We start from the raw sequence: 26555 nt of genomic DNA, 5'->3' as shown, positions 1-26555 counted from the left end.
ACAGCTGGCCTGCCTGACCTGGAAGGATCAGAGAGAAACCTCAGAGCACTCTATACTTCTTTAAGTCTACAACCCTCCAGACTTCCCCCCCCCCCCCCCAAAAAAAAAAAAATTGTATAGGTTACAGCAACATATGTAAACAAATCAGCAGGCTCCAACTCAAAGAATTTTAACAATAGATAATGTCAGAGATCTAGTCTTACTAAAAAGAAAGAAATCCAATCCTTGTCATGAATTAAAGGCAAAAATGTAGATATAAATTTTATCTAATGAATTAAAGGGGAAGAGAAAAATATCATGTTCTTCCTTCAGCCAAGGCCTACTCTGTCTTATGACAGATTTGTTTCTTCTACATAAACCTTCCTTACCCGCCCTCCAAGGCATCAGTTTTAGAGAAAGCCTTCGCTATAAAGACTCTTAGAAGCCCTAGTCCTTCCTTCTCTTTAATCACCAGTTTTTCTTGCCAATAAACTGTTCTTACATTGATTCTTTAACAGCTTCACCTCACTGCAATTATGCAACGCAACAATTGTAGAGTCTTTATAAGATGTAGAGGTGCTGGAAAGGACAGGCCTTGGAAGTGATGACAGCAGTTGTAGTTGACCTTTCTGCTGAGATTACAACAGCTATAGCTCCTTGACCCATTCTCTTGCAAAAACTACACAGGGCTCAGATAGTTCTCAACTCCTCTCCCATTCCAACTTACCAGTACCTCCTCTGCTTGCCTCAGTCCATGATCAAACTGTGCTTGAGCAAATGGAATAATCTTTCAGGCTTCACAAAACTGAAAGGCTGCTGTCAGAACTGAATGTATTCCAAACAGTCATTCTTTTTCAACCTAAGATATGTTTCCTCAACCTGATGGGATTGTTCTGAATCTAGTCAACCTTCCTTTTACTAGTTCACATTAATAGCTTGATGGTACCTTGGCCATATCCACTTACAGAGACAAAAAGCTTGTAATAACTGCTTGAAAGCAGGCTTTAAATAGCCTGGACACTACCTCATGGACACTTACTTTGTCTTTGCTTGGAAGTTCCTCTGTTTGTGCATGTGTCACTGCCTCTTCAGCCAAGATGCACTTCCCTTTATAGAACTCTTTTACTCGGAGTTCTAGGAATTCTGTTTCTTCTTTTAACTTTTCGTAACTAGGCACAGGCTTAGCTACTCCACCTGAGCCTGTATAAGGTAAGGAATAGTTCAAACTGTTTTCAGACTCCCCTGCTGCAACAGTGTCAAGATCATCAGCTGCATCTAAGTCATCCTCATCAAGTTCTTCACTTTCTTGGTTGGCGGATGATTTGCATTCTGATGAGCATAAAGAAGTATAGTTTGGACCATAGAGAAATTTTAAAGTTTCCTCAGTTCTCCATTCAGTAAGTGTTTGCTTAAGGACTTCTAATAAACTGCCTTTGGCAGCCAAGGAATTAACTGGATCCTGCAGTTCAATTTTTTTATATTGTTTTGAGTTAGCTAGTATTCTTGTAAGACGTTCTGCCCCTTTTTTGCTCACACCTAGAAAAACTATCTGTGATCCACTATAGGTGTTTTCATAGTTTTCTGAAGCATTTGATGTTCCTGAAGTAGTATTTTTTGAAGGTGTTGCAGTTACGTTATTTCGAACAGAGCAAGCATGCATTTCATCCTGAACATCAAATTTACAATTAGATAGTTGTTCAGTGGCTTCTACCACATCCAAGTCTTCAGCTTTAGGGCTGGAATAGGCTTTCGGAATATGTTTCTTTTTGAGGATGCTGTTTCTGTGCAATTGCTGTGCAAGATTAGCTGAACTTGACTGACTTCCTGGTAGAACAGAAGAAACAAATTCTTGTTCGGTATCACTACTGCTGTCACTGGCTGTGTCATGAGAAGTAGATTCACATGGATTTGAAGATAGCCTAGGATTTTCAATGTCAGAAGCTTTAATTGCTTCATCACGTAGTTTCACCTCTTCTCCAGACTCGCCGCTGTAACAGAAAACACAAGCCATCAATGAAATAAGAAATGGGTGTTACCTATAATAGCTTTTCTTTCTCATGTAAGATAAACAAAACATTTTCCCTTATAGTAGAAGTGTACTTTTTTGCTCTATAAATCATTTATCTTCCAAAAGTCTTTAAATGCAAGGAGTTTTACTGTTGTGCAATCAAGATAGCAAGTACAGACATCATTTAGAGAAATAAATTCCCAGTTGCTCATTGGCAATTAGAATAGTAAGTTATTATTAAAGACAACAAAATGAGGTTAAACTTAGCATAATGAATTTTTAATAAATTGCAATTCAAAATTAAGATCAGCATCTCAACATAGCTATGAACACAGTACTCTAAAATCAGTAGGCCAGCAGAGCTCTTTTAGCATATGTAAGTTTGCCATCTAATGGCCGTGTGTTGCAAGAGAAAACAAACAAAGCCATAATACACACAGCAAGGTACAGAGAGATGACAGAGTAGCATGATTTTAATCTAGCAGATACTGATGTTTCAGAATAGGAAGTACAGAAGCTTTCATCACATATAATTGGTACCATTTTTTTTTAAAGAATAGATGGTATCAAATATGCAAAGTACAAACAGTGTATTTGTTTCAGATTTCAACAGACTCAATTACAACATACAGGCCAAGAACAGCTGTACACTAAATCATACAGGTCAAACATGCCTGCTTAGAATCACAAAGATAAAAAAAAAAAAAAAAAGAGAGACAAATAATCCTTTGTGTAGGCTCTAATAAGGCCTTTTCTGTAACACATAAAATCAAAGATTCTCCTTTTATTTTATATGATGCTAATACTTGTAACTATAAATGCACATAAAAAAGTATTGTTCAGTGTACCTCTGCCCCTCCTGCAGCAGCTCTATGTCTGGTGGTCTGCAAAAAGAAGACAAAGAATGAAAAGTTTTCTGCTAAATCAATGCTCTTGAAATACACATACACACAGAAGATACAGTTAAGGCTGGAAGGGACCTCTAATGATCTCCTAGACCAACATCCTCTGTTCAAAGCACAGTACGCTTAACAGTCACCCCTTGTTAAGATTTCTGTAACCAACCAAGAACAGTTTGGGTCTGTCATCTTTGCATTTTTTCCCCTCCCAAGTAGCTGTAGACTGCTTTCAGATCACCCCTTGGTTTCTTCATGAAGCTAAACATACTCATATCTTCATTTGGTCACAAGAGTCCCTATAGTAAAAAGGGTTCTGTGCAGTTTGTAAGAAAATGCTCCAAATTCATGCAAGAAATATGAATATTCAGGATATCTTTTTTTTTTTTCTAATTTGAATTTTTATTTGGTCAAAATTAGGCTATTACAGTTATACTGCTTCAGGAAAATTGAGTTCAAAAAATTTCCAGAAGCTCGAAGAACTGTTACGAAACAGATTCTGATGGGTTTCTTTCCAAAATTCTACCTGCAGTTCATCTGCTTCAATTCAGTTATAAGGTAACATCATAATGCTATTTATCTTACCCAACACTGAATGTTGAAATCCTCACCTGCCTTATGAGTGAAAGAAAACCTTTTAAACATGCACCGAATACAAGTCAATGTTATAAAACCTTAAACTCAGTCAGTATATATATAAAAAACAATAGGTTTAAAAAAGATGAAAGCTGCACCAGTCATATGAGTGAATTGAGTCTGGAAACTAAAGGTGATAACATAAAATGATTTAAATTATTAATTCCAAATACTTACTCTTTAGAGATTAAAATTGAGGTTTTTAGCTTTTTCTTTCAAAAGAATTTCAGATATTCTCATGTGTAAACGTACAATGTGTGCAAATGTATGTGATTATGCAAACAGACATAACTAGCCATGCACTACCTGGTTTTTTTTTTGCATTTTTGTTTTGCTTGTTTTGGAAAATATACCCACCCCAGCATAAATAATTAAGTACATCAGGCATATCAGAACTGTATGCTTTTAATGTTAACAATAAACACTTTCTTTAGAGAGAGCAAGTAACAATACCACAATAATACTGGTAAGTTTATTTAAATATTTCACAAAGAAAACAGTTTTACCTACCGTATCAGGGTGTTCTAAACCACTACTCTTATTGATCAGGTATTTCACATGATTGATCGGATCTGTGAAACTGAGCTCAGATATATAATTTCAGCTTGGTTATTCTGTTGAAAACCAGGGTACTATGAAAAGTACTATCTTGGGGAATGAAAAATTTACCTGAATGTTCTCTAGGTAAGTATTTATTGTTGAACAGTGACACCCAGTGGCTCAATTCATTATTTGCAAGCCTATGTTTCTTGAACTAGTCAGCATATTAAAACGTGAACCATATTACACTCTTCCAAAGTGTGTATTGCAGTAACAGTAGGAAATGGGCAATCTGAAATTATAGTGTTATGCAGGATAAAGAACCTCTTCATTTATAGTCTGCTTTCAGGTGTAAGCCTTCACAGTCTAACTTTAAGCCCAATGCAAGTGCTCTGCTATAATTAGAAAATCTTTTGTACCAAGATAAGATTAATTAATTCTTTGCATTATGTTATGTGGCTTTTAAGAATCCAATCACAAGAAATTTTAAAGTTACCAGGACGTCATTATTATTTATGACTAGCCTGCCCTCTAAACTAACACAGTCATGTCTGTTGAGTAGTCATGAGCAGAACTGAGCCATGTCAATTACAGTAATCCATACTGCAACAACACTTCTGAAATTGACACTATACTCAGCTAACATGTTAACACCAGTTACATTTGCTTCAGCCTAACCATTTGGATGTATTGCAACTAATTAATTACCATCACAGTTTGGATAGAGAAAATAGCATCCTCAAAATGAACTACAAATATATAAGGTTATACTTACATTTCTTCTTCTCGCATCCATACTGGACTTTTGGAAATTTGAGCTTCAAAATATTTAGATGCTCTGTAGCAGAAGTTGCTGCAGAAGCACTGGAAACAAAGCAGTATGTAAAGTATGTCTAAAGACATCTTTAATACTCAACGAAAGGGACAAAATCAATTGTTTTTCATACCCGTGAAATTTAAGTACCAATTCATATTTCTTTTTCAGCTTATAATCAATTTTTTAATTTATGTGAGAAACCAAACCTACCAAACAGGTCTATCCTCATTCCCCACAAATCACTCTTAGTTTTTTCTTTTTCTCCCCACCCCCCTGCTCCTTTTTGCACTTTCATTATCAGAAACGAGCCTGTGTTGGATTCTACATAATCAAAAAAGTTCAAAGAGCAGATCCAAACATGTTGGTTCTGAATCAAGCCACTATATGAATACTTTTACAAAATGCATTTCTAATGTAGAAACAATATTAAATACAGTATAGAAATAGCTTGTTACCATACCTTTCTTTCAGTAATATCATAAACTCTGTTAGTTTTTGTTGAAATTCTGTACTTCTGTTTTGGCACCTAAAATGATATACTTTCATCAGCAAGACTGTCACCTCTGTCATGACTTTACATAAAACTTGATTCTTAATGCACATATTTTAATATGCTAACTGATTCTGTCATACAGCAATGATTGTCAACAGGTCAGATTTAACTTTTTACTTCAGAAGTCTTAAGCTGAAATGGAACGACCGGATATCTGGCCCATTACTTAACAGTATTTTTTATCTATGTTTAATATTTTAACTTTAAAATGAAAAAGAAAATGCAAGAATATAAAAACCACTAAGAGGTTCTTATGTTAACAGCATTAATAAAAAGCAACTTACATTTTCCAGTTTATTTTGACATATAGGATAACCACATAATTTGATGATAGACCGTTCATCAACAATATCTTTATAGTGAGATGGAGTAATACTTTTTCCCTGAAATGACAAGAAAACAGTTCAACAATAGATACTGGAAGGTCATTTTTCACACTCAAAACTTCTCATAAGCAAGTAAATACATTTCATTTTATAGTAGTATCAAGTAAGTTTCATAAACAGCATTCAGAACCTCCGAAGTAAAATTGGTAACAAGGTAAATACTCGGAGGGAAAGAAAGACATGGATACTTCCTATATATACTTATATATTCTTATATATACAAAAGCCTCATCATTTTGCCTCTAGTGTGGTACCTATTCTCACAATTTTCCTCTCTTTATATGTTATATACACCTATCTACCAGTGTATTTACAACTTTAACAGGAATAATCCTCATAGCATCCCAGTGGTATTATAAAAATTGTGCTGCCAGTATGAACTGTGGGGTAAAGAGTACCGTTGTCTAAATTCACAGAGGACATGATATGGACCTAACTTTTTATACTTCACCTCTGAGTCCAAAACCTGTGGATATAAACAAAGGTATTAAAGTGAGGATTCATAAATACATACAAAACTACAGCATATTTTCACTACAAAACCCCTGAAAATAAGGCAATCAGAGCTAACAAGAGAGAGAATAACCTTGTTTACTTCAGCAACTTCAGCAAATCACTCCAAGAACTTAAAAAGTTGAATGCTGAGATACAAAATAGTGTAAAAATTTGCAACACATACAGAATTCAGAAGGAACTCTTCAGTAATGTTCTCTTCCAAGAGCTGCTCAACAATATGCAGTGCTTTTTTCTCAAATTCAATCTTCTTTCTACTAGCAGCCTCCAGGGCTGCTTTCCTGTAACATAAAGGATATTGAATGACACAGAGAGTAGCTTCCATGAACAGTTCTCCACCTGTATCTTTATCAAATATCAATGATATCACAGAATCACAGAACTGTAGGGGTTGGAAGGGACCTCGAAAGATCATCGGGTCCAACCCCGCTGCCAAAGCAGGTTCCTTAGAGCAGGCTGCCCAGGTAGGCGTCCAGACGGGCCTTGAATATCTCCAGAGAAGGAGACTCCACAACCTCCCTGGGCAGCCTGTTCCAGTGCTCTGTCACTCTCACCATGAAGAAGTTCTTTCTCATGTTGGTGCGGAACTTCCTGTGCTCAGTTTTGTGGCCATTACCCCTTGTCCTGTCCCCACAAACCACTAGAAAGAGGCTGGCCAAATCCCTCTGTCTCCCACACTTCAGGTATTTATAAACATTGATAAGATCCCCTCTCAGTCTTCTTTCTCCAGGCTGAACAGACCCAGGTCTCTCAGCCTTTCTTCATAGGGAAGATGCTCCAGGCCCTGTATCATCTTTGTGGCCCTCCGCTGGACTCTTTCCAGGAGATCCCTGTCTTTTTTGTACCGGGGAGCCCAGAACTGGACGCAGTACTCCAGGTGAGGCCTGACCAGGGCAGAGTAGAGGGGGAGGATCACCTCCCTTGACCTGCTGGCCACGCTCCTTTTAATGCACGTCAGGATCCCATTGGCCTTCCTGGCCACCAGGGCACACTGCTGGCTCATGGTCAACCTGTCATCTACCAGGACCCACATAGGTGTCTCTCATCTCCATCTAGCAGCACCTCCCACAGAGGCTGTCATTGTACAATCATTCTACTTTCTTAACTGGTAGAGGTCCACGATATTCATCTGAAAGTCTTCTATGCAGTCAAATGAATTTTTAGGTAACTGCCCACGGCAAAAAAAATCTGCCATGGCCAAATCTTTCAGATTTGGTTTTTAAAGTGAATAAAGAAGACTGGAAAGTATGCAAGGAAATTAAACTGGCAAAAATCAGGCACTACGGAGTAAGGAAATACAACTGTGGAGTTCAGATTCATAAACTTGTGGCATATTATACCATGTATATATGTGCAGAGTCTATTTTGGAAGCCCTAACTCAAAAGTAGTAGAAAAATTTGTCCTTAATCTCTTTGCCTCACTTTTCCATCTGAAAATATAAATGCTAATACACTGTCTCAACATACCATCTTTTACTGGCTGTTGTGAAAACGATTCAGTAAACATTTAACATATTAACAAAAACCTTCAGGATAAGATCAACAATTCTGTTTTCAGAACAAGGTCTGAATTGAGAAGTAAAAGAAGAATTAAGCCACACATTGAACAATGAAATTAAAGCATGATAAAGGTATCTTCTAGGTACGCTTCAGTCACATACTGAATAAACGAAGAGTTTCCAGGGGAAAAAAAAAGTAACAATACCACTCACTACTGTGATAGCATCCCACTGTCGTCCCTTTTACCTTGAGTACAGAAATGCACGTGTATTTTTTCTTGTAAATGTCTGGATGAGGTATCTTTATAGTAACTACTGGGGAATGCAGTTGAAAGACACATAGCGTTGTCCCAAACGAGTCTGCCTGAAGGGGGTACTGGCTATCTCTTACGGTACTCTAAAGAAAGCCAAAAAAACCCCATGCCAGGCAAAGAATACAGTTGCAAAGTGAAGCAAAACAACATGACGACCACGTATTGTTAGTCAGAAATTATACCTCTGAGTAACGTCTTCATTTTCCAGAGCACCTGAATGTTTATTTCCTAGAAATCAAGAATATGGAAATCTGAGTTTATTTTCTTCCTTCACCAACAGAAAATATCGGAGCCGCGGCTCCCCGACCAGCCGAACGGCCGGGGGCGGGCTCCTGACGCTGCAGCCCCCCGGAGCCTGAGGGGGCGGACGGAGCGCCCGGGGCCCGGCCCCACACCCGCCGCCGGCCCGCCTCAACCCCACTGCGCTGGCGGTAGCGTCCCCGCACCGCCGGCCGTCCCGCCGCTCCTCACCCCCTTCGGTACAGCGAGTTAGGCGAGCCCGCTGCGCCGGCCTGAGGGCACAAGGGAGAGCCCACAGCGTGGGGCGGGGGGGGAAGCGGCACTCGGAGCTTACCTGCGCGGCGCCGGCCGGGCTTCCACTTGGCGCTGCCCTGCGGCCTCCTGGCCGCCATCGTGGTGGTGGTGGCTGCCGGTTGCCGGCTCCCTCCCCCCTCCCCCTGACCTCTCACCGGAGGCGGAGCCGTCTCGGTGTGGCCCGGCCCGGCGGGAGGCGGCAGAGCGGCGGCGGCTGAGGGGTGCGCGCGGCCGGCCGCGGGCTGAGGCGCTGCGGGGGGAACCCGGCTCCGCCGGCGGGGCGAGGGGTGAGGAAGCGGAGCTGGGGGCTTTGGTCCAGCCGTGTGCGAGAGGCTCGTTAGTAGCCCTCGGGATCGGCCTGCGTGTGGTACCTGCCTGGGGAGGCGGCTGAGGGGTGCGTTTGGTAGAGGAGGGAGCTTCCTGAGGGTTAAAAGCGGATTTTTTCTCGTTATTTAGATGCTGTACGCTTTCCGTGGGAACCAGTGAAAAGATATAATTAGAAACTGGATTAAGTATTAAGGCCTGAGACCGTCTGCGAGGTTAACTGGCAAATCCCTGCCAGGGCATATTTCAAGGCTGTAAGTACACTGTAAAATTTCTGAGGGCTGAAAACCGCGAAATATGAGCGTTCAAAAGTACATGTAAATTGTTTTGGGCATCTTAGTGACGTCCTCCAAAATTAAAAGCTCAAGTGGTACAATGTGCGTTAATAAAGTATATGATAATCACAAAATCGGAAAGATCAGGTTTGAAACATTGCTAGATTGCAGTGAAGTTAAAGTGTTAAATTAGGCAGTTGAGAATAGGAAGTTACCTGATCTGTGAGTAATAAAATTCGCATATGTGCTTTTTAAGCTATTGTGAGTTGACTGTTTTTTATAAATGTCCAAATAGCTTAGTTATCTAGATGCTGTGTTAGGTAGCTGAGGTCAAACTTAGGAGGAAAGATTGAGGATGTTACATTGAAATATCTGTGTAAATATGAATCTTGGGTGCTTGGATGAATAGTTTGCCAATTATTGAAGTGCAGAGGTAATTGACAGCCACAGTGATTATATAACCAGGTTTAGGCACGTGGAATTACTCAAAACTATAAAGATTACAACCGCTGCTCTGATATATCATGCAATAATTGAGCTTGATTTTATGTGTAACTCATGGTAACTTTATTGAAATGCTTACTTAGTTTTCAGCAAGGAAGTTTTTAATTGCATCTAGAGGTAAAAGGACACTGAACAACCAACCTAGACACTGGGAGGAGAGAATTGATGTTGCATATGTAGTCTTGATTGGACTAAAACGCTGTTGACACAAACTGGCACAGCATCTGTATCAGCTGTGCACATCCTGGGCATCAGGTTAGAGTGTTCTAGTCAGAGCTGAGCACAGAGCTTATCCGATGAAGACATGCATAGAAAACGTAGTGTATTATGGGAGTCCAGGGTTGGTATGCAGCGACCCCAGGCTGTATTAGTTGCAGTTTTCAGTGTCTGTGTCATAGCTAAGGCCTCCTGACTTCCTAAGATGATCCTGATGGCACTCAGAAATTGCTTCCCTGTACATAGAATGCAGGTTATTTTCTATGTAATCCAGCAAATATGGGGAGTAGAATAATACAGTATACATTTCTTAAAAATATATTTTTGCTTTTTTTTAAATCATGTAATCTTCATAAGATCTATTCATATAGATTGTTCTCATTTTGCTACTGGGCATTTTTTTTGGTAATGTGATTATTTTTCAGTCTCTATGTTTTCTTCATGTGTTTTAATACTGCACCCCTTAATTTATAATAGTTTTCAATGCCAGAAGAACAAAGTCAAACTACAATGGCAGTTGATGAACTTCAAGCCATAATACAAAGATGCGTAAGTACTTTTCTCTTCATAAACATGACAAATGTAAGCAGTTCAAGTTTTTCTTTATGACTGCAAAACACAAGACGTTCATTAGCAGATCTCCTCATTGGGCAGCTAGGTTCAGCCTCCATGTTTCATTGACTTCTGCATGGTGCTTACCCCAAGTTCTGCCTCCCAGAGAAAGAATTGTTCTTATTTCTCTCAACGGTACCTGTCTAAGGGAACAAATCACCAGCAGACTGGCGTAGAAAATACATCATCCATATATTGTGCTGTAGTTTAGAGTTAGAAAATGCTACTGAAATACTGCTTTGTGTTCTGTGGTAGCTCTTAGTAACTCCATTTAATATGTAAAGGACGTTAGTAAGAAATGATAAGTTACAGTGACAGTACATCTAATTTTGAAATGAAAACTTGGATTTACCTATTTTTGATTTGATTTTTATAAATATGGAGTTAAGCATGTATGTTTTCTTTCTAGCAAATTCTGGAAGAATCTGATTTTAGAGGAGAAGATTTTAATCTGTTTCAGGTAGCAGGTCAGAAATGTTTAGAAGATGGATATGCTGCTCAGTTGTTAGAAGTAATTCAAAATGAGAAAAATAAGGTGAGTTGAAGTTTGCACTATATATTAGTTGTACATTAAGCACACTTAAATAGATAAAACTATTAAAAAGGGAAAGCTGCTTTCACTGTGCAGCAAGCGTGTGCATATGAACAGTTAATCAGTTGCTGTCTGTTAAGTGCACGTTCTTGTGCGACTGCAGGTAGTTTACAGAAGTCAAGTCATGGTAATTTAAGAAAACCATTAATAACTACTTTCTAGTGAGTTAAGGAAATAGAAAAGAGATGCCAAAAACATAACTAAGAGAAAGTGCCCTTGGCCCTCTGCTGCAGGACAGAATTTCAGATGAGGCGCTGAATGGCATTTTCTTCATGGCAGCCTGTATGGTGCTGCTTTAGGTTTGTGGCCAAGACAGGGTTGATAACAAACTGGTGTCACAGCTGTTACTGAGCAGTGCGTGCACAGCATCAAGGCCTTTTCTACTTTTCACTCTGCCCCCTCGGCAAACAGACTGGGAGGTTGCAAGAGGTTGGAAGGGGACACAGCTGGGACAGCTGACCCTATTCGATCAAAGAGAGATTCCATACCAGATAATATCATGCTTGCCAGTGAAAAGGGGGACAGTCTTCCCAAGGTAGCTGTTGCTCAGAGACTGGCTGGGCATTGGTCTGCTGATGGGAGTTACTGAGTGGTTGCCTTTGCATCACTTGCTTTTTTTTCCTCTTTTTTCCCTTCACTTTTTAAATTATCTTTGTCGTGACCCATGAGTTTTTCTCTATTTTGCACTGTTTCTCTTCCCCATCTTGATGTGGGTGGAGAATGAGCAGCTGACTGGTGGGTGCTTATTTTCTGGCCAGGGTCAAACCACCACAGACAGATACAATAATATGGGTCAAAACTGTAAGAGTTGACTAAGCTGATGCTAACATACTAAGTTGTACACAAATAGGAAGTTCAGGAAGAAAGTGAAGGATGGAATTTTTACCCAATGTTACTGGGGGTCCCCATCTAGTCACGAATTCTGTGAGTTTGGTGTAACAATTGAAAATCCTGATCTCCTCACTTTAAACATATTTTTTCTAAACTTTCTTTCTCTGCTTTGCTTAATCCAGCAAAACCCCTCTACCTAGTCCTGTTTGACATTTATTGCCATGTAAATTCTTTGAACTATATATGTGTTAGAAATAATACACTAAAGAAAGCTAGACAAAATATGAATCTATATTGATAGGTATGGGGAGAGAATACGACGTATGTCAAGTACAAAACTTTATAGTAATAGATGTTACGTTTTCAGTGACATTATTATGGTGTTGGTTGCAACCAGGACATTGATCTGTTGTCTTTTTTTGACCTTCGTATATACAATTTTTCTGTGTTTAGAAGATGTCAGGTTTTCGTTTATTCTCTGAAAATCTGTTTTGTAGGTTATCATCAAGAATATGGGTTGGAATCTCATTTCTCCTCTTGTTAGGTGCATTTTAGCATATAAACAGGAAGATGATAAGCGAGAACACTGCCTGAAGATACTAGATCAGTTGGTACAGGTATGGCTTTGAAATACATAGTTAAAATAAATTAATTGTAGGGAAGGGGAAGGGAGATGTCCTTTTCTCCTTCTGATTTCCAAAAAAAACAGGGCATGAATACTTCTGTGTTCTTCTGCCCATTCTGCATAACTTTTAAGCTCACAGGCCAGTTTTCCCTGAAGTAGACAAAAGATTAGCATTCTCAGAGGTATTCAACCTTTAAACAAATTTGGAGAATTTATTAACTAGGCAAAGCATAGAGACAGAGAATTACTCAGGAAAAAGTAGCTAGACCTCATCTGATACAAAGTTTTTAATGGCCAGCTTCTGCAGTCAGCTTAGCCACAGCAATGCTGCCTCTTGTCTTCAGCAGTTACAGTATGACAGTGAGTATCTGCTGATTCTGAGGGAGTAACAGGGAAATAAAATTTATTCTGTAGGAAATCAGTTCCCTTTCGTTCACCTACTTAGAGAACAACTTGCAAACTGAGCGGAATTCACACTGAAGTTTTTCTTTTCTCTCTGCTCCTAAGGAATTTCTTGCTACAGTACTGTGAGGTGTTTATAGAACGTAGAAATCAAGTTTTATGCCATTAGATTTGCTATGTTTTCAGCTTACATAAAAGTGTACTTGCATATACATGTTACAGAAGGCATTAACTGTAGGGAAGTACTTATTGTTTCATATTTATTTCCTTAAAGATTATTTTGGGTGTTCTGGTCTGCTTTCTTAATGTTCAGGAACTTCTGTATTGCAGTTTGTTTGTGGTGTTTTGTTTTTTTTTAATATTTTATGACCATAGTGGTTAAAACATGTATGTTGTTCCTCTCTTGCAGCTATGCAATCCGAAGGAACTTTTTTTGGGTTTACTTGAGCAGATAGAGCAGACGTCGGGAGAGCAAGTGTGCCCAACTGTCATGCTACTACTTCAGCCTCTGCAGACAGGTAACATTCACTTGCTCATGTAGTTTCTGAAGAAAAAAAAAATCTTATTTATCAAATTAGTTTAACCTTTGCTAGAATAGTTTCAGAATATTGCTGTCCTGGTAGTCTTTACAGTTTTTTTATATTCTGCAAAATATAAATGGGGAATTTTTCAGTAATTAACTTTTAAAACATACATTTCCGTATTTTCATGGTATAAAACTTATATTTGTAATTGAAGCAGTTGAAATGTTTGAGCTGAAAGATACATTCTTCTGATTTGCATAAAAAGATGAAAAGCGTTGGTTTTGGATACCAACTAAATAGGTAACATGACTGTGCTACAGAGAAAGGAAGAATGTGTGGAAATGTGGGACTGCTTTATTATGCCATTCTCAGCTATATGGTCATGTTAACCACAGTGTCTTAGACTAGCTGGTGATATTGTTTAGTCTTGCTGTACTTAGTCATATTAGTTCAGGCATTAGTCTCTTTCCTCCCCAGAAATGAAATGCAGTCACATTGTTTTTCTTCACACTTTCTTCCTGCAAGTAATAACTTAATGTCTCAAAATTTTCTCTTTGTTTCAGTGCTTTTGAAACTTCAGAACAAGAAGGCCTACTCAGTGGGCTTATCTTTGGCTATGATTATGAATCAGCTTACTCCCTTGCCTGTGCCTTACACAAAACAACAAATACAGGAAGATAAACTTGGTCTCTGCCAATGTTGTAATGCAGTGGTGGACTTTGCTAAACCTTTTGTGAATGAAGTTGTTAAAAACATGGAAAAGTCATCAGAATACAATGACATGGAGCTGAAAGAAGAATTATTGAAGTTGTGAGCACTTTTTGTCAAATTATTGTATTTTATAAAGTAACGAACAGTAGGCATTTATTGCATAGGCAGTAAATAAATCATCTTATTAGTGTTTTTATAATGCTGTCAGCATATAAACCAGTGCTGTATTTCAAAAATGAAAAAAAAATCCTTTACATTTTTATGAAGTGAGAGAAGAAAGGCAAAAATCATTGTTTTAGTACAAGGAAATGGTAAAGAAATGTTAGTCTCTGTGATACAGAGCTAATTTGGCGGCCCTGTGCTTGTACTCAAAGGTATAACTGAGGATAATCATATTTTGGAGGCTAATTCTAAGGAATGCTTCTCTGAGAGACATTCTTATTTTCATTCTTGGAATATTGGGAATAGCAGCAGCTAATATGAGTGTAGACTTTGCTGTTGGTCATTAATGACATTAGTATAGTCTCTATTTGTGACCTTATTGGTGATTTTATGTTTCACCCCTTCTTATTTCAGCTGTATGAAAAGCCTGAAATACCCATTATTGACCGCTCAGCTCGAACAGCTTGAAGGCATTGAAGAACATCCCTTCAGGCATTTTGCAACTGAAATTATAGTAAGTGTAGTCAAAATGAATTACAGTGTTTGCAAAAGCAGTGTTATGGTTCAGAATTCCCAATAATTAGTTGTGGAGCTCATTTTGCTTCTGTTAGTGGTGTGTGATGGCTTACCAGGTCCTGTAAGATAATGCAGGTAGATAAAGGTTTGGAATAGTTAAAGGTTCCATCCCTAGAAATTATAAATCTTGCAGACACAGTTTTGCTCCTTGATAAACCAATTTGGACTGTTCTGTGAATCAGCAGTTGCTACTTTGTTGTAACTTTTTTTTTTGTAACTTTTTCTTGGTGATGTATTATTTTTAATTTTTTGAAATATCTAAAGGATTGTTTTTGTTGCAGTATTAGATGAAGGTAAAAATCCAAGTATTAATCTAAGTTTTGCACACAGAGACATCTCTAATATGCCTAAAGTGCAGTGCCAGCTGCCTGTTAAGAAACGTAAGTTGATTCTTGACTGCTGCTGATGCTATAGCTGGAAATTCAGTGTGAACATGCCCACTCCATGCTACCAATGCTGTTACTCTGGTTTTGAATGTTTTGTATAGCATCTGTGTTTTATTAGAGCAAGATTAAGTTGTTTCAATAGCTATGGATACACTTGTTTCTCATCTTAACTCTATTCTTTCATGGAGTTGATATTAAGTTTGAGCTTCGGAATTTATTCTACCTTGTTATCTTTGGTTAGAGGAGGAAAACTCACAAGTCAAATACAGAAGAGAAAAAAATTGAAGAACGCATGGAGGGAAATGGAAGTTTTAGAAAAGGTAGAGTAGGAGGGCTGAAACTGGCTGAGGAACTGAGGAAATCCAACTACCTGAGGAAGAAGGCTGAAATTGGTGGTGAACTACAAACCAGGGAGTTAGAAAAGAGGCAGCTTTTTATATGGGGAGGAACTAGTCCTGGAAAAGTGGAGAGACTAAGTCAGGTTGTCATTTTGTGGGGAGGGAATGACATGAGAAGGTGTGATAAATCTCAAAAAACTGGGAGCCAACTGGGATGAGGAAAGCATGTGTAAATACATGTATGTGTTTGCATGCACACAAAGGAAGTCTGGAAGTTGTCATGTGATACAATTGTTTCTTCTCCAATTTGTTTTTAAAAATAAAAATTTATGCACGCAAAATTTTATTAAGATTGTAAAGTGAAGCACACTAAGCAGTTAGCAAAACTTCTGGTTATTTTCCACCATAACTGGGTTTTCTATTGTGATCACATCAACTTTTTTCCACAGCAAGTCTGGGTCACCATAGGATAGAACTGCTATGTGGATCAGTCAGGGTTGTGCAATGCAAGAGAATCCGTCTGTGAGATCTTTGCTTCTTTTATTGCAGAACTTTTAAGATGTGCAGTGATGGAGGCAGGGATTACCAGAAGATCATCTAATGGTTAAGATAGTTGAAGTCTACTCTGAAAAACGGTCTTTTATCCCTGCCTCTCCTGTTGGGCTCAGTCTGAAACCATGTTTATTACACTAATTATGAATTACCTTTTCTTCATTTTCTCAAGAAATTCACTTCTGATGTTTGTGGAATTGGGTAATGAGAGCTGCAGCTAAGGTCAGTAATGACATACTTTGACAATATGACATTTTGTATAATCCTAATTCTCCAAAATGTCAGAGCCTGGATGTTTGGTTTGGACAACCCTGGAAGAATGAGTTAACCCTGATCTCTCTGCTTCTTCATAATCCATACAATAAGAATTACAAAAATGTGTGGAAAAAAGCACTTCATATTTGTGAAGTACTCAGGTGTCATTGTGTTGTGAATTGCTGGAAAGAAAGGCCGTACAAAACGATTCTAACTTTAAAACAGGGCTTGCCTTTAGTAGATAAACATTACATTGCATATGACCAGTGATCAAAAAGCAAAATACTAACAGAGTGTTCAGTGAAAAACACACGGGTCCTGTGGCATAATGTGATCATGAAGCTATCATTCATAGCTTTTGTGGATAAGGGAGCCAAATTGGGTTTTGCAGGGTGACTTTAATTTTGTCTTTTGCTAACTTTTGAGTGCTTGACTTTGCTATCTTGGTAACATTCTTCTGACAGTGGTTATTTTTCCTGGAAGGCTTTTTTATATATGTATCATAAATATTCACAAAATATTTCTAGTAACTTATACATATGCTACATAAGAGATTTTACTGCAAATACAGCTTAAGCTTTTAAAAGTATTGGGTATGCGGTTTTCTAAAACTGCAACTGAATGAAATCTAACTTTCCTTTTCAGGACATTTTGCAGGATATAAGAGAATTGATGCCACTAGTATTTTTACATCATAAAGGCAGAAGATCATACTGGGAGAATCAGGAGTTTGAGGACATAGAGCAAAAGAATTCTGCAGATTCTTTGGCATGTCTGTCATATCTGATGTTTGTTCAGCATTTTGGTATCAATTGCTTTCCAATGGTATTTAGGTAAGAGCTATTCTTAGTGAGGACCTACTGTAAGTTTGTATTTTGAAGTTTGTTTCTGAGCAGAACAAAACGTTTTATTTGGAATAGCTTTAATGAAAGCTGTGGATTTCCCTAGTATTTATTTTTTTGCTAACATTTATCATTTATGTAGCTTAAGAACATACTTCAGTCTTTTAGATTACTTTATTACTGCTTAATTGTGGATGAGCTGACCTTTTAAAGAAACTGATAGGATTTGTCTCATTCTGAAAATGAACATATATGAAAATTTCAATTATAAATTTATAGGCAGATGTCAGCTGCAAATTATGAACAGAAATTTGACTTATTGCTTTGTGTCTATTTCAAAATTATAAATTTTGTAAAAGTAATTTTGTAGATTTTTCAAGAGACTAAACCAGTCAAATATATTAACTGTAACAATATATGTGTCTTTATGCAGTTTAATATAAACCTAACTTTCTCTTCTAGTCCATCATACCTTCTGCAGTGCAATATGACACATATTGAAGTGCTGCTGAAAAGGTAGGTTATGTGATATTTGGATTTCTAGATAATGTGTGTCAGGTGTTTGTCCTATGGTTTATTCCTGATCTTTTATAGTAATTCATATAAATGAAAACCAAATAAATTCAGAGGAGGTTTTTAAAGTTCAAGGTTAAAATGCCAAGCTCCATGATAAGATAGCGTTCTCTTTTTCTAAGAGTTATAAAAAGTTGCCTAAAACATTAATTTATTGTTTTTAGAAACTTTATTCTGAAAATGCAACATTAAGGCCATTTATACCCATGAAGAATATTTAGTAGTAAACTGTTACAGAGTTACAAATAAATACACATTCTAACAGAGACTATAATGATAGTACTTATTTGAATGTATTCTGGTATGATATGCAATCTAATTAGAAGTTGTGCTTTCTAGAGGAAACCAGACTTTCTGCATATTGTGTTTATTTTGTCTTCCATAAGAAGCAGCGTTGACCAAACAATTTCTAGCATTGCTGTAGAAGGAAAGCATTATCACTGCTTATCATTTTGTGGTAAAATTTAAACAAAATTTCTTGGCCTCTTCCAAGGCCAAAACAAATCTTAGGATTTGTCATGTTTTTCTTTGGCTTGCAGAATTATGCATGTGAAATCATCTGTGAAGCTTCATTTTATTTGTTGATTAATACCTGTGGGATATGAGCTACTGCCTTTGAGCATTTACAGATATTGAGAGGGGGAAAAAGTTGACCCTAAAGAGAAGAGTCCAGTTTGCAATTTTTTATCAGTCAATATATTCTGAAAATCTTTGAGAGACGTTATGAAGGTATCATATTTGGAAAGCAGAATGAAAATTGTTGAGGGCCAAGTTTCTTTTTGACATCTGTTCTACAATTTCATCTGAAAGCATCTCTTTAATTTACAACAATTTTAATGTCTTTTTCTTACTAGAACAGAAGAATCTATGTTATCTAAAGGACTTGTAAGTTTATTTTTCATTTAATCAAATTTTCATTATTAGAATGCTTACTCTTTCTGATTTGAGAAACAGTAAAACTTAAGTTTCCCTTTCTTAGAAAGGTGTACAAATAATAGTTCAGATAATATTTTCTTAAGTCTTACAAACGTTTAAATTTATTGAACATTACACACATGCATATACCTTTAAATTACCGTTACCACTTAAATTTGTAGCTCCTAGGAGCTTTGGATATGCAAAAGAGCATTTATGGTAAAGGCGGTTGTAGCCATGAAATGTGAAACATATAAATTAATGTCTTGTATATGTACAAGGTGTTGGTAGTTGTTTTATGTTTATTTGTTTGCCTCTTTTTTTTGTCTCACCCACAGGATCTGTTTGAGAGCTGTTTATTGAGGATGGAAGATAATAGCCTTCTCCATCAGTATTTAGAATTCAGAGATTTTATTAACGTGCCTCAGGTAATAAGAAGCAATGTACAGAAGTCTCTGTAGTTGATTATAAATAATACCTACCAGTTTTCTACGTGTTTGAGAGGGAATATACTACTGAACCTGTATACAATTGTGTTGTCAAATTGAAACCTGTAGTGTCATGCTATACAGAATTGTTTGTCTTCTATGTGCAGCAGCATGAAGTTACTGTGACAACTAAAATACACTAAGTGTATGTACAGGCCACCGAGGCAGCTGGGCACTGATCCTAGCTGAAAGAGAGCACTTGCTAATTTTTGCTCCTTCCTTGGAAGTGTGTTGCTTGATCGCATTCTTATTTGGACACAGTTGTTAGTGGGCTGAGGTTTTTTTTGGTTGTTTGTGGTCGTTTGTTTGGTTTGTTTGTTAATACCTTGAATAGATTTTATTCAGTGTGAGGTAGTAATAATAATCTGCATGTAATTACAATAATAATAATAATCTGCATGTAATTACGATTTATATATTTTTTTTTGTCCAACTGCAGGATTTGGTGAAAGTTATGACCCTTTGTCCCATAGAGCACCTGGTATGTAATAAAACACACAGAATGAATTATGTGATTTTTTTTTTTAATTAGAAAACTATCAGATAACTTTTTATTATTATTTTTAGAGAAAGAAGAGTTTAAATATGTTGCAGTTGTTCATAGACAAATTTGATGCAGAAGGAAAGTACACGTTATTCAGGTATGCATTCAAATGAGTGTAGATTGTGTAATATAAGCCTTGTTGCAACTTAATTGCTTAGAAACTCAGTCAGAAATCATTTTTATCTATCTGGTAAGCCACAATAGTTTCACTATGTTAAATTGTGGATAAATAATGAATTTCAGTTGCCTTTCATAAAATCATCTGTCTTATGTAACCCAGTGTTTAAAAGTTGGATATTTTCTTTTTCTGACGTGGAAGTCCCACTTAGTGAATAAGGCCATAATATCCAAGTCTTGAGCTAACTCTATAGGCAGCTTTTAAATGATAATATCTTTATTTTTGTTTGAAGGTGTTTACTGAAGACAAGCAACCATGCTGGTGTAGAGGGATACATTATTCAAAAAATAAAAGATCAGATTCACTTATCATTAACGGTAAGCCTATTGCCTTTAAAAAAAAAAAAAAAAATTGTCATCTCAAATGTTGAGCAAATACATATAACTTAACATTTGAGTGATGCATTTAAAACAAAAACAAAAAAAAACCCAACAACTATACATTGAAAAGAAACATAAGATTGGGAAATAATTAAAAATACTTATTTGGCTTTTTTCTGTGTATGTATTTTTACGTTATAATTTTACATATGTGCAGTTTTAATTACACAATTTTACAGTATTTTACAGGTTATTACTACCTTCTCTGTGCTTGAAAAACATAGTCCTTAAGGGGGAACTGCTTGGTATTTTTTTTTAATTCTTGCATTTCCTGAATATAATTCAAATACTACAGTCTAGACTATTGATTTTTCTCTTGGGTTTTATTATGACAGTCAGCATTATATTATGAGTGCTTCACAAATGTTATATTCATCAGAAAGGGTTGAGCCAGATCAAAGCCATTTAAATCTCATATTTTGTAATAATTTATACCAGGAAATTGGAAAACTTAATAAATAAATGATTATCTCTTTTTCTTTTCTTTTTTTTTTTCTTTTCCTGTCTCCTCCCCTGTTTACTTAAGGCCTTTTTCAAAGCAGATTTCATCTCCAAGGTCTTCATTTTGTCAAACAGGACAACATATTAAACTTGCACATATTTCTTGCTAGCGTTTATGAAGTGTAACAATTATAATATAGTACCAAGGGCACAACTGTGTTAGAGAACTGTGAATTACTATTTATTAGATCATAGTCTGTCCTGTATATGGAATCAGCAGGGGGTGAAGAAATTAATACTATGAAAATTCTCCCAAAAGAAGCTTGCACTAAAATTGAATAGCTAAAATACATTCTGAAAATTCTTTACTACTGAATTTGTTGACTATGCAGCTTCAGAATTCTGTCAATACAGAACTTCTATGTAGAGCAAGCTGTCTAAAAGTCTAATAATTTTAAAATTTTATCATATGGATTTGAATATTCTATGTTTGTTGCAAAGAATTCTGCTATAGACATCATGATATGTGGATATCATTTTTACATTTTTTCAATGTGGATAACATTTTTACTGCCCAGGTAGTCTTTATCTTTTTAGGTTTCTCATCTGATCTAACTTAACACTGACAGGTACCCTTCTTGTCTCATCTAATATCAGTATACAGATAGAGAGGATTATGAAGAGACTAATTTATATACTTTGATCACATGTAGTAATTGGAAAATATTTCCTCCAGCATTTGATTTGTGTATTTATTAGCTTTCTGTTTTCCCCAAATTATTCTTGTTAATCATAGAATATCCTGAGTTGGAAGGGACCCACAAGGATCATTGAGTCCAGCTCCTGGCTCCACACAGGACCACCCAAAAAACATATTTCTGAGGGCAAAGTCCAAATACTTCTTGAACTCCACCAGGCTTGGTGCTTCCCTGGGGAGCCTGTTGCAGTGTCTGACCACCCTCTCAGTGAAGAACCTTTCCCTAATACCCAGCCTGACCTTCCCCTGTCCCAGCTCCATGCCATTCCCTCGGGTCCTGTCGCTGTCCCCAGAGAGCAGAGCTCAGCGCCTGCCTCTCTTCTCCCCTTGTGAAGAAGCTGCAGGCCGCCATGAGACTTCCCCTCAGCCTCCTCTGCTCTAGGCTGAAGAAACAGAGTGACCTCAGCTGCTCCTCATATGTCTTCCCTTTTAGACCCTCTGCCATTATATTATTTATGTTAAATTACTTAAGATTTATTTATCTTTATTTAAGATTTAAATTTTGTACTCAGATAAACTTTCTGTATCATTTTTCAGAAGGCACATGACAACGTCTGGTTTACAGGACATCACCTGATCTCCCTTCTAGATTTAGTGCTTTTCCTTCCTGAAGGCGCTGAGACAGATCTTCTCCAAAACTCAGATAGGTGAGTTGTAGTTATAATTAGAGGCTTTTCTCGTTTTTATTTTTTTTTAATTGCTTTAAAAAAAGTCAGACTACCTTACTACATTATTAATGAAGTGACAACATCAATGTATTTTAGATTCGTTTTGAAATAGAGCTGCAAATGATCATTTATTTAAAACATCATTTCAACTAACTGTGCATAGAAGAATGTTACAGTGCTATTATATTGGTGTTAACAATAAGAAATGAATTCTTCCTGCATTCCTCAAGAATATAAGGCCTTATGTCAGACTACGGAGCTAATTGGTAAAGCATTATTCCTTCAGAAATGCATGGTTTATCATTTTTCTGCGGAAACAGAAGAATAACTTCAGCAATTGGCAGAACAGAAGAAATGTGGTGTGTTGCCTTACATGATACAGGGGTATAACAATGATCTGATGTAACTTACAGCACACAGCCTTGTCAAGGCTCTTGCACAGATTGCTGCTGGTAGCCCTGTATGTCATGAGTTTCTGCTCTGATACAGAGGTATCTCAACAATACTTGCATTAAATAATATAAAAATAATTGGAAATGTCTCTGGAAATCTCCTGTACAGGACAAGTCTCTTCATATGTGATGAATAAAAATTGAGCTTGTAAATCCACAGGATGATGGTGTCCAGATGGACACATAACTGCTTAAAAACCCAGATGTAAAATCCGTACTTGGAGACAGTGCTACTGTTTATCTGGAAAAAGCAATAAATATTTTTTTGCTTAAAAAAAAAAAAAGTAGAGTAAAACAAAAGCAAAATACACATTTAAAAAGCATACAAAAGTAAAAAAATCAATACAGTAAAAAAGAAAACTGCTAGACTAGTTTCAAATCAACTGTGGATCTCACCGGTGATATATATTAGAAATTCTGTAACATAGTTCTCTCTCTTCAGAAAACTCTTTTCCTCGCAATCACTGACCTTGTCTAATCTGCTGCTGGTTTTAATCTTACTTGTGAAGTGTCAGCTTCTGTTGTAACAGGGGAGTCACTGCACACTGGTGCTCTCAATTAAGCTATATTACTCAACAGAGAAGTAATTTCATTTTATACAAAGGGATATTTTTAGGATGCCTAGGTAATGGGCAATTTAAGTTGTCACCCCTGTAATAAATATCTGCACTTTAAATGATCAGTAGTGTTTCTCATTCACAGGATTATGGCATCACTAAATCTGCTGAGATACTTAGTCATTAAGGATTGTGAAAGTGACAATCAAGTAAGTAGTAACTGATTTGAAACTGATTGATTTCTGATTAGCAGAGGACTGAGAGTTTCCTCAAGTCAAAAACATGTTTTTTGTATTTTTTTCCAAAATGGACAGCAATCCAGAAGTGATATTTTACTTGGCTGTATTTAGAGATGCATGTGTTATTTTATCCTGATGAAATTTGGTTGCATTCATATTTAACTGTTACCATAAACAAGCTAATCCTTTTACTCTGCCAAATGAGTTCTGGTCACTGTCCATAATTTTAGAGTATGTCACCATCAAATAACATCCCTATCAAGTATTCCCATAAGAAAAAAAAATCATTAGTCTTGATTATTTATTCACTGATAAGCCCCCAAGTGAATATCTTAATAATGGATTTCTTTACAAGCCTTTGCAATTCAGAAGATCCCATTTATTCATCTTTAGGTAAAATATTTTTTGTGCAACATGCTTGAAGTTATTAGCATCAAGATTTCTCAGAAAATATTTAATAATCATATTTAAATAGTTTTTAACTGTGCAAAGACGTATTCTGTATTTACGCATGATAGGTACATATTAACAGCTTCTCTGGGTATTAACATAGAAAAAGGTTTTGTCTGTGAGATCCATCTTCTGAAGTAATGAAAGGAATTGATAGGCCTGTCCAGGTTTCTGTTCCATTGCTTTATCAGATATAGCCTGTTTTATGCAGAAAGGCAACTTGCCAGGCTAAACTGCCCACCGGTGCAGTTTACCTATGTATTTATTATACCTATATCTTTTTACCTTCATTTCTCCTGTGTGTGGATGTTTGAATGTAGATATTTCAGGAATACTCTGTATATACTTCGCAGTATATTTTAAATGAAACTGCCCTTATGTGTTTTATCCATATAATGTTACGCTGCCTCACTTTTAACTGGGATTTTATTACTTTGTAATACCTACATCTTTCTTCTCTGTTTTGTTTAGCTCTTTTCTGTCTGAAGCAGTCAGCGATACCTGTTAGTGGTAAATCAGTGCTAACTCTTTGTTATTCAAATGCTGTGTGGCTTTTCAAGGTAGTATATTATGATGGATCTGGGTCTTTTTCGTGTGTGTAGTCACTCCTGTTCATCTGCAGATGAGGGACGTGTGTTTCTGGGTAGTCAGAAATTTTGTTTTAATTTTCACAGCTGGGTTGATATTCAGACTTCATATTCCTGCAGATGATTTATAGGTGCTCTGACTTTCATTGTGTCACTACAGCATTGAAGAGCCAGTGGAATTGTGTGGTTTAGTTTTCTGATTACATTCTGTTACCAAATGACTATTTACTCTAATAATAATTTCAACTTCTCTTGACTCCTTTCAAATCATTATGTTCCAACGTTCCTCTAACTTATGCAATTCAGTAGCTTTTTATCTGCTATATCTTGCAGTGTATCACCTATCTCATTAGTACTAAACGTTTTGATTTTGCGTTAAAATACTTCTTAAAATTAGTGATAGTGTAAAGATAAATTACTTTTCAGTTTTAAAGTACAGTAAAGCCTTTCCTGCCTTCAATAAGCAGTATCATAGCCAGACAAATATTCCAACCAGCAGATAAGTATACTAAGATATTTTGTTGTTTATCACCCAGTTCCTCTACTTTCTTTATGGTTTGGAGTAATTGACTTTGGCACCTCTTTTTCTACTTTTAAAATACAGAAAAAATTCTGATCTACTTTTAGAGCACTTGTGGGTTCTATGAATACCAGCTTCTTAAGTGCCTAATGATGATATTTAAATAGAATAATAATATCATGATTGGTAGTGATTACTAAAACAGTTATGAAAATGAATAGTAAAAATAGCTTTCAATTGGTGCATTTCTAATTTATTATTTAATTAGTTAGCATTGATAGACTCTCAGATTTATGGTGTAATTTCAATTTAAGTACTCATTATAGCGTACTGTATTTCATGTAAAGGCATAGCTTTGTAAGAAAAAAAAGTTCCCCTTTTATTATTATTAAAAATTTATACGTAGTAGCACGCAATTGCTGTAACATTCATGTCTAGTGTCTGCCATAAAGAATGTCCTTACAGTTTGAGGAGAAAATAACATCACCGCTTCTGAAGTTTTCCCTAAAATAAATCTAAGTGCTGCCATTTCTTCTTGACTTCCCCCCCGTCTCCCTTTATACAGCACAAGTGGGACGCAAAGAAAATGCTTCCTTTCATGTCAGTTTGGATGTTTTGATTGCTGCGTAACAAGCACTTTCACTAATCAAGTATAAAAATGAGATTTTTCTGAATTGTTATTTTTCATTTCAGCACCATTCATGTGGAAGTTATTACTGGTCTTATTTGATCACTTACCTTTGTGTCACTTAGCATTCAAATTTGGTGAATTATCCCCTGTAATCAACAATGCCATTTAACATCAAGAATTCTTATTTTTTTTCATCTTTACCCTGCCCTTTGATGATACTGCCTGAGGAAAGGAGTCATATAAATAGCTCCTGTATCTAAAGACACAAAGACTGCTTTATATGTTTTTTTCTACAGAAGTTTTGTAACTACAAGTTTAGAAGGTGCCAAAGCAGTATAGTTTTCCTCTCATGGCATATAACTTTGAACAGCCTTGGTTTTGAGCATCTTTTTGTCATATCACTTGCTTCATGAATACCATTTATATACTCCTTTCACCCATCCCAAACTGGGGAGGAGGTTTGTGTGTCACTTTGGCTACTGTGCCTAAGGGCATAAATAAATACAGAGCATAACGATATAATATTTATTTTTTGTGTGATTCACTAGGGATTTCATTAAAATCTTAACAGTAGTAGAACGCTGAATGCTTTTTGTGGTTTTATATATACACACACTTCATATAAAAATTTATATATATATATATATATATATATATGCATATATACACACCTAAAGTGAAGTTAACAAGGAAAAACTATGTAACTAGATTGTAAAGCCTGGGGGGCTGGTGTTACTTGCCAGCAAATTCGGAGTTACCAGCACATCAGAACC

At 36.5% G+C, this 26555-nt stretch overlaps 2 protein-coding genes across 10 annotated transcripts in view; one reads left to right on the top strand and one right to left on the bottom strand.

Moving 5' to 3' along the window:
* RPAP2 (RNA polymerase II associated protein 2) overlaps window positions 1–8829 on the bottom strand; it is a 37149-nt gene extending 28320 nt beyond the window's left edge. Inside the window, exons 1-8 of the mRNA XM_040565183.1 lie at window positions 8716–8829; window positions 8324–8369; window positions 6495–6609; window positions 5714–5812; window positions 5337–5402; window positions 4835–4923; window positions 2836–2871; window positions 1019–1967 (exon numbers count right to left, since the gene is read on the bottom strand). Coding sequence (XP_040421117.1) covers window positions 1019–1967; window positions 2836–2871; window positions 4835–4923; window positions 5337–5402; window positions 5714–5812; window positions 6495–6609; window positions 8324–8369; window positions 8716–8773 — 1458 coding nt within the window. The 5' untranslated portion in view covers window positions 8774–8829. The remainder of the gene's footprint in view (window positions 1–1018; window positions 1968–2835; window positions 2872–4834; window positions 4924–5336; window positions 5403–5713; window positions 5813–6494; window positions 6610–8323; window positions 8370–8715) is intronic.
* Window positions 8556–26555, top strand: part of GLMN (glomulin, FKBP associated protein) — a 21667-nt gene continuing 3667 nt past the window's right edge. For 2 of the 9 annotated variants that reach the window (XM_040565191.1, XM_040565184.1), the window contains exons 1-17: window positions 8556–8620; window positions 9132–9253; window positions 10472–10543; window positions 11016–11141; window positions 12527–12646; window positions 13466–13574; window positions 14144–14390; window positions 14868–14967; window positions 17206–17393; window positions 17865–17918; window positions 18830–18860; window positions 19229–19318; window positions 19818–19859; window positions 19946–20019; window positions 20333–20417; window positions 22216–22325; window positions 23501–23564. In XM_040565191.1, the coding sequence (XP_040421125.1) occupies window positions 10478–10543; window positions 11016–11141; window positions 12527–12646; window positions 13466–13574; window positions 14144–14390; window positions 14868–14967; window positions 17206–17393; window positions 17865–17918; window positions 18830–18860; window positions 19229–19318; window positions 19818–19859; window positions 19946–20019; window positions 20333–20417; window positions 22216–22325; window positions 23501–23564 (1506 nt within the window). In that variant the 5' untranslated portion in view covers window positions 8556–8620; window positions 9132–9253; window positions 10472–10477. Of the gene's footprint in view, window positions 8621–8837; window positions 8963–9131; window positions 9254–10471; window positions 10544–11015; window positions 11142–12526; window positions 12647–13465; window positions 13575–14143; window positions 14391–14867; window positions 14968–17205; window positions 17394–17864; window positions 17919–18829; window positions 18861–19228; window positions 19319–19817; window positions 19860–19945; window positions 20020–20332; window positions 20418–22215; window positions 22326–23500; window positions 23565–26555 lie in introns of those variants that run through there. The other 7 variants (XM_040565187.1, XM_040565193.1, XM_040565186.1 and 4 more) reach the window with 7 other exon arrangements.

The sequence above is a fragment of the Cygnus olor genome, chromosome 8 (assembly GCF_009769625.2).
Source record: "Cygnus olor isolate bCygOlo1 chromosome 8, bCygOlo1.pri.v2, whole genome shotgun sequence".
Classification (NCBI taxonomy): Eukaryota; Metazoa; Chordata; class Aves; order Anseriformes; family Anatidae; genus Cygnus; species Cygnus olor.
Note: the sequence above shows the minus strand (reverse complement) of the source record. Positions and strands in the feature narration are given on the sequence as shown.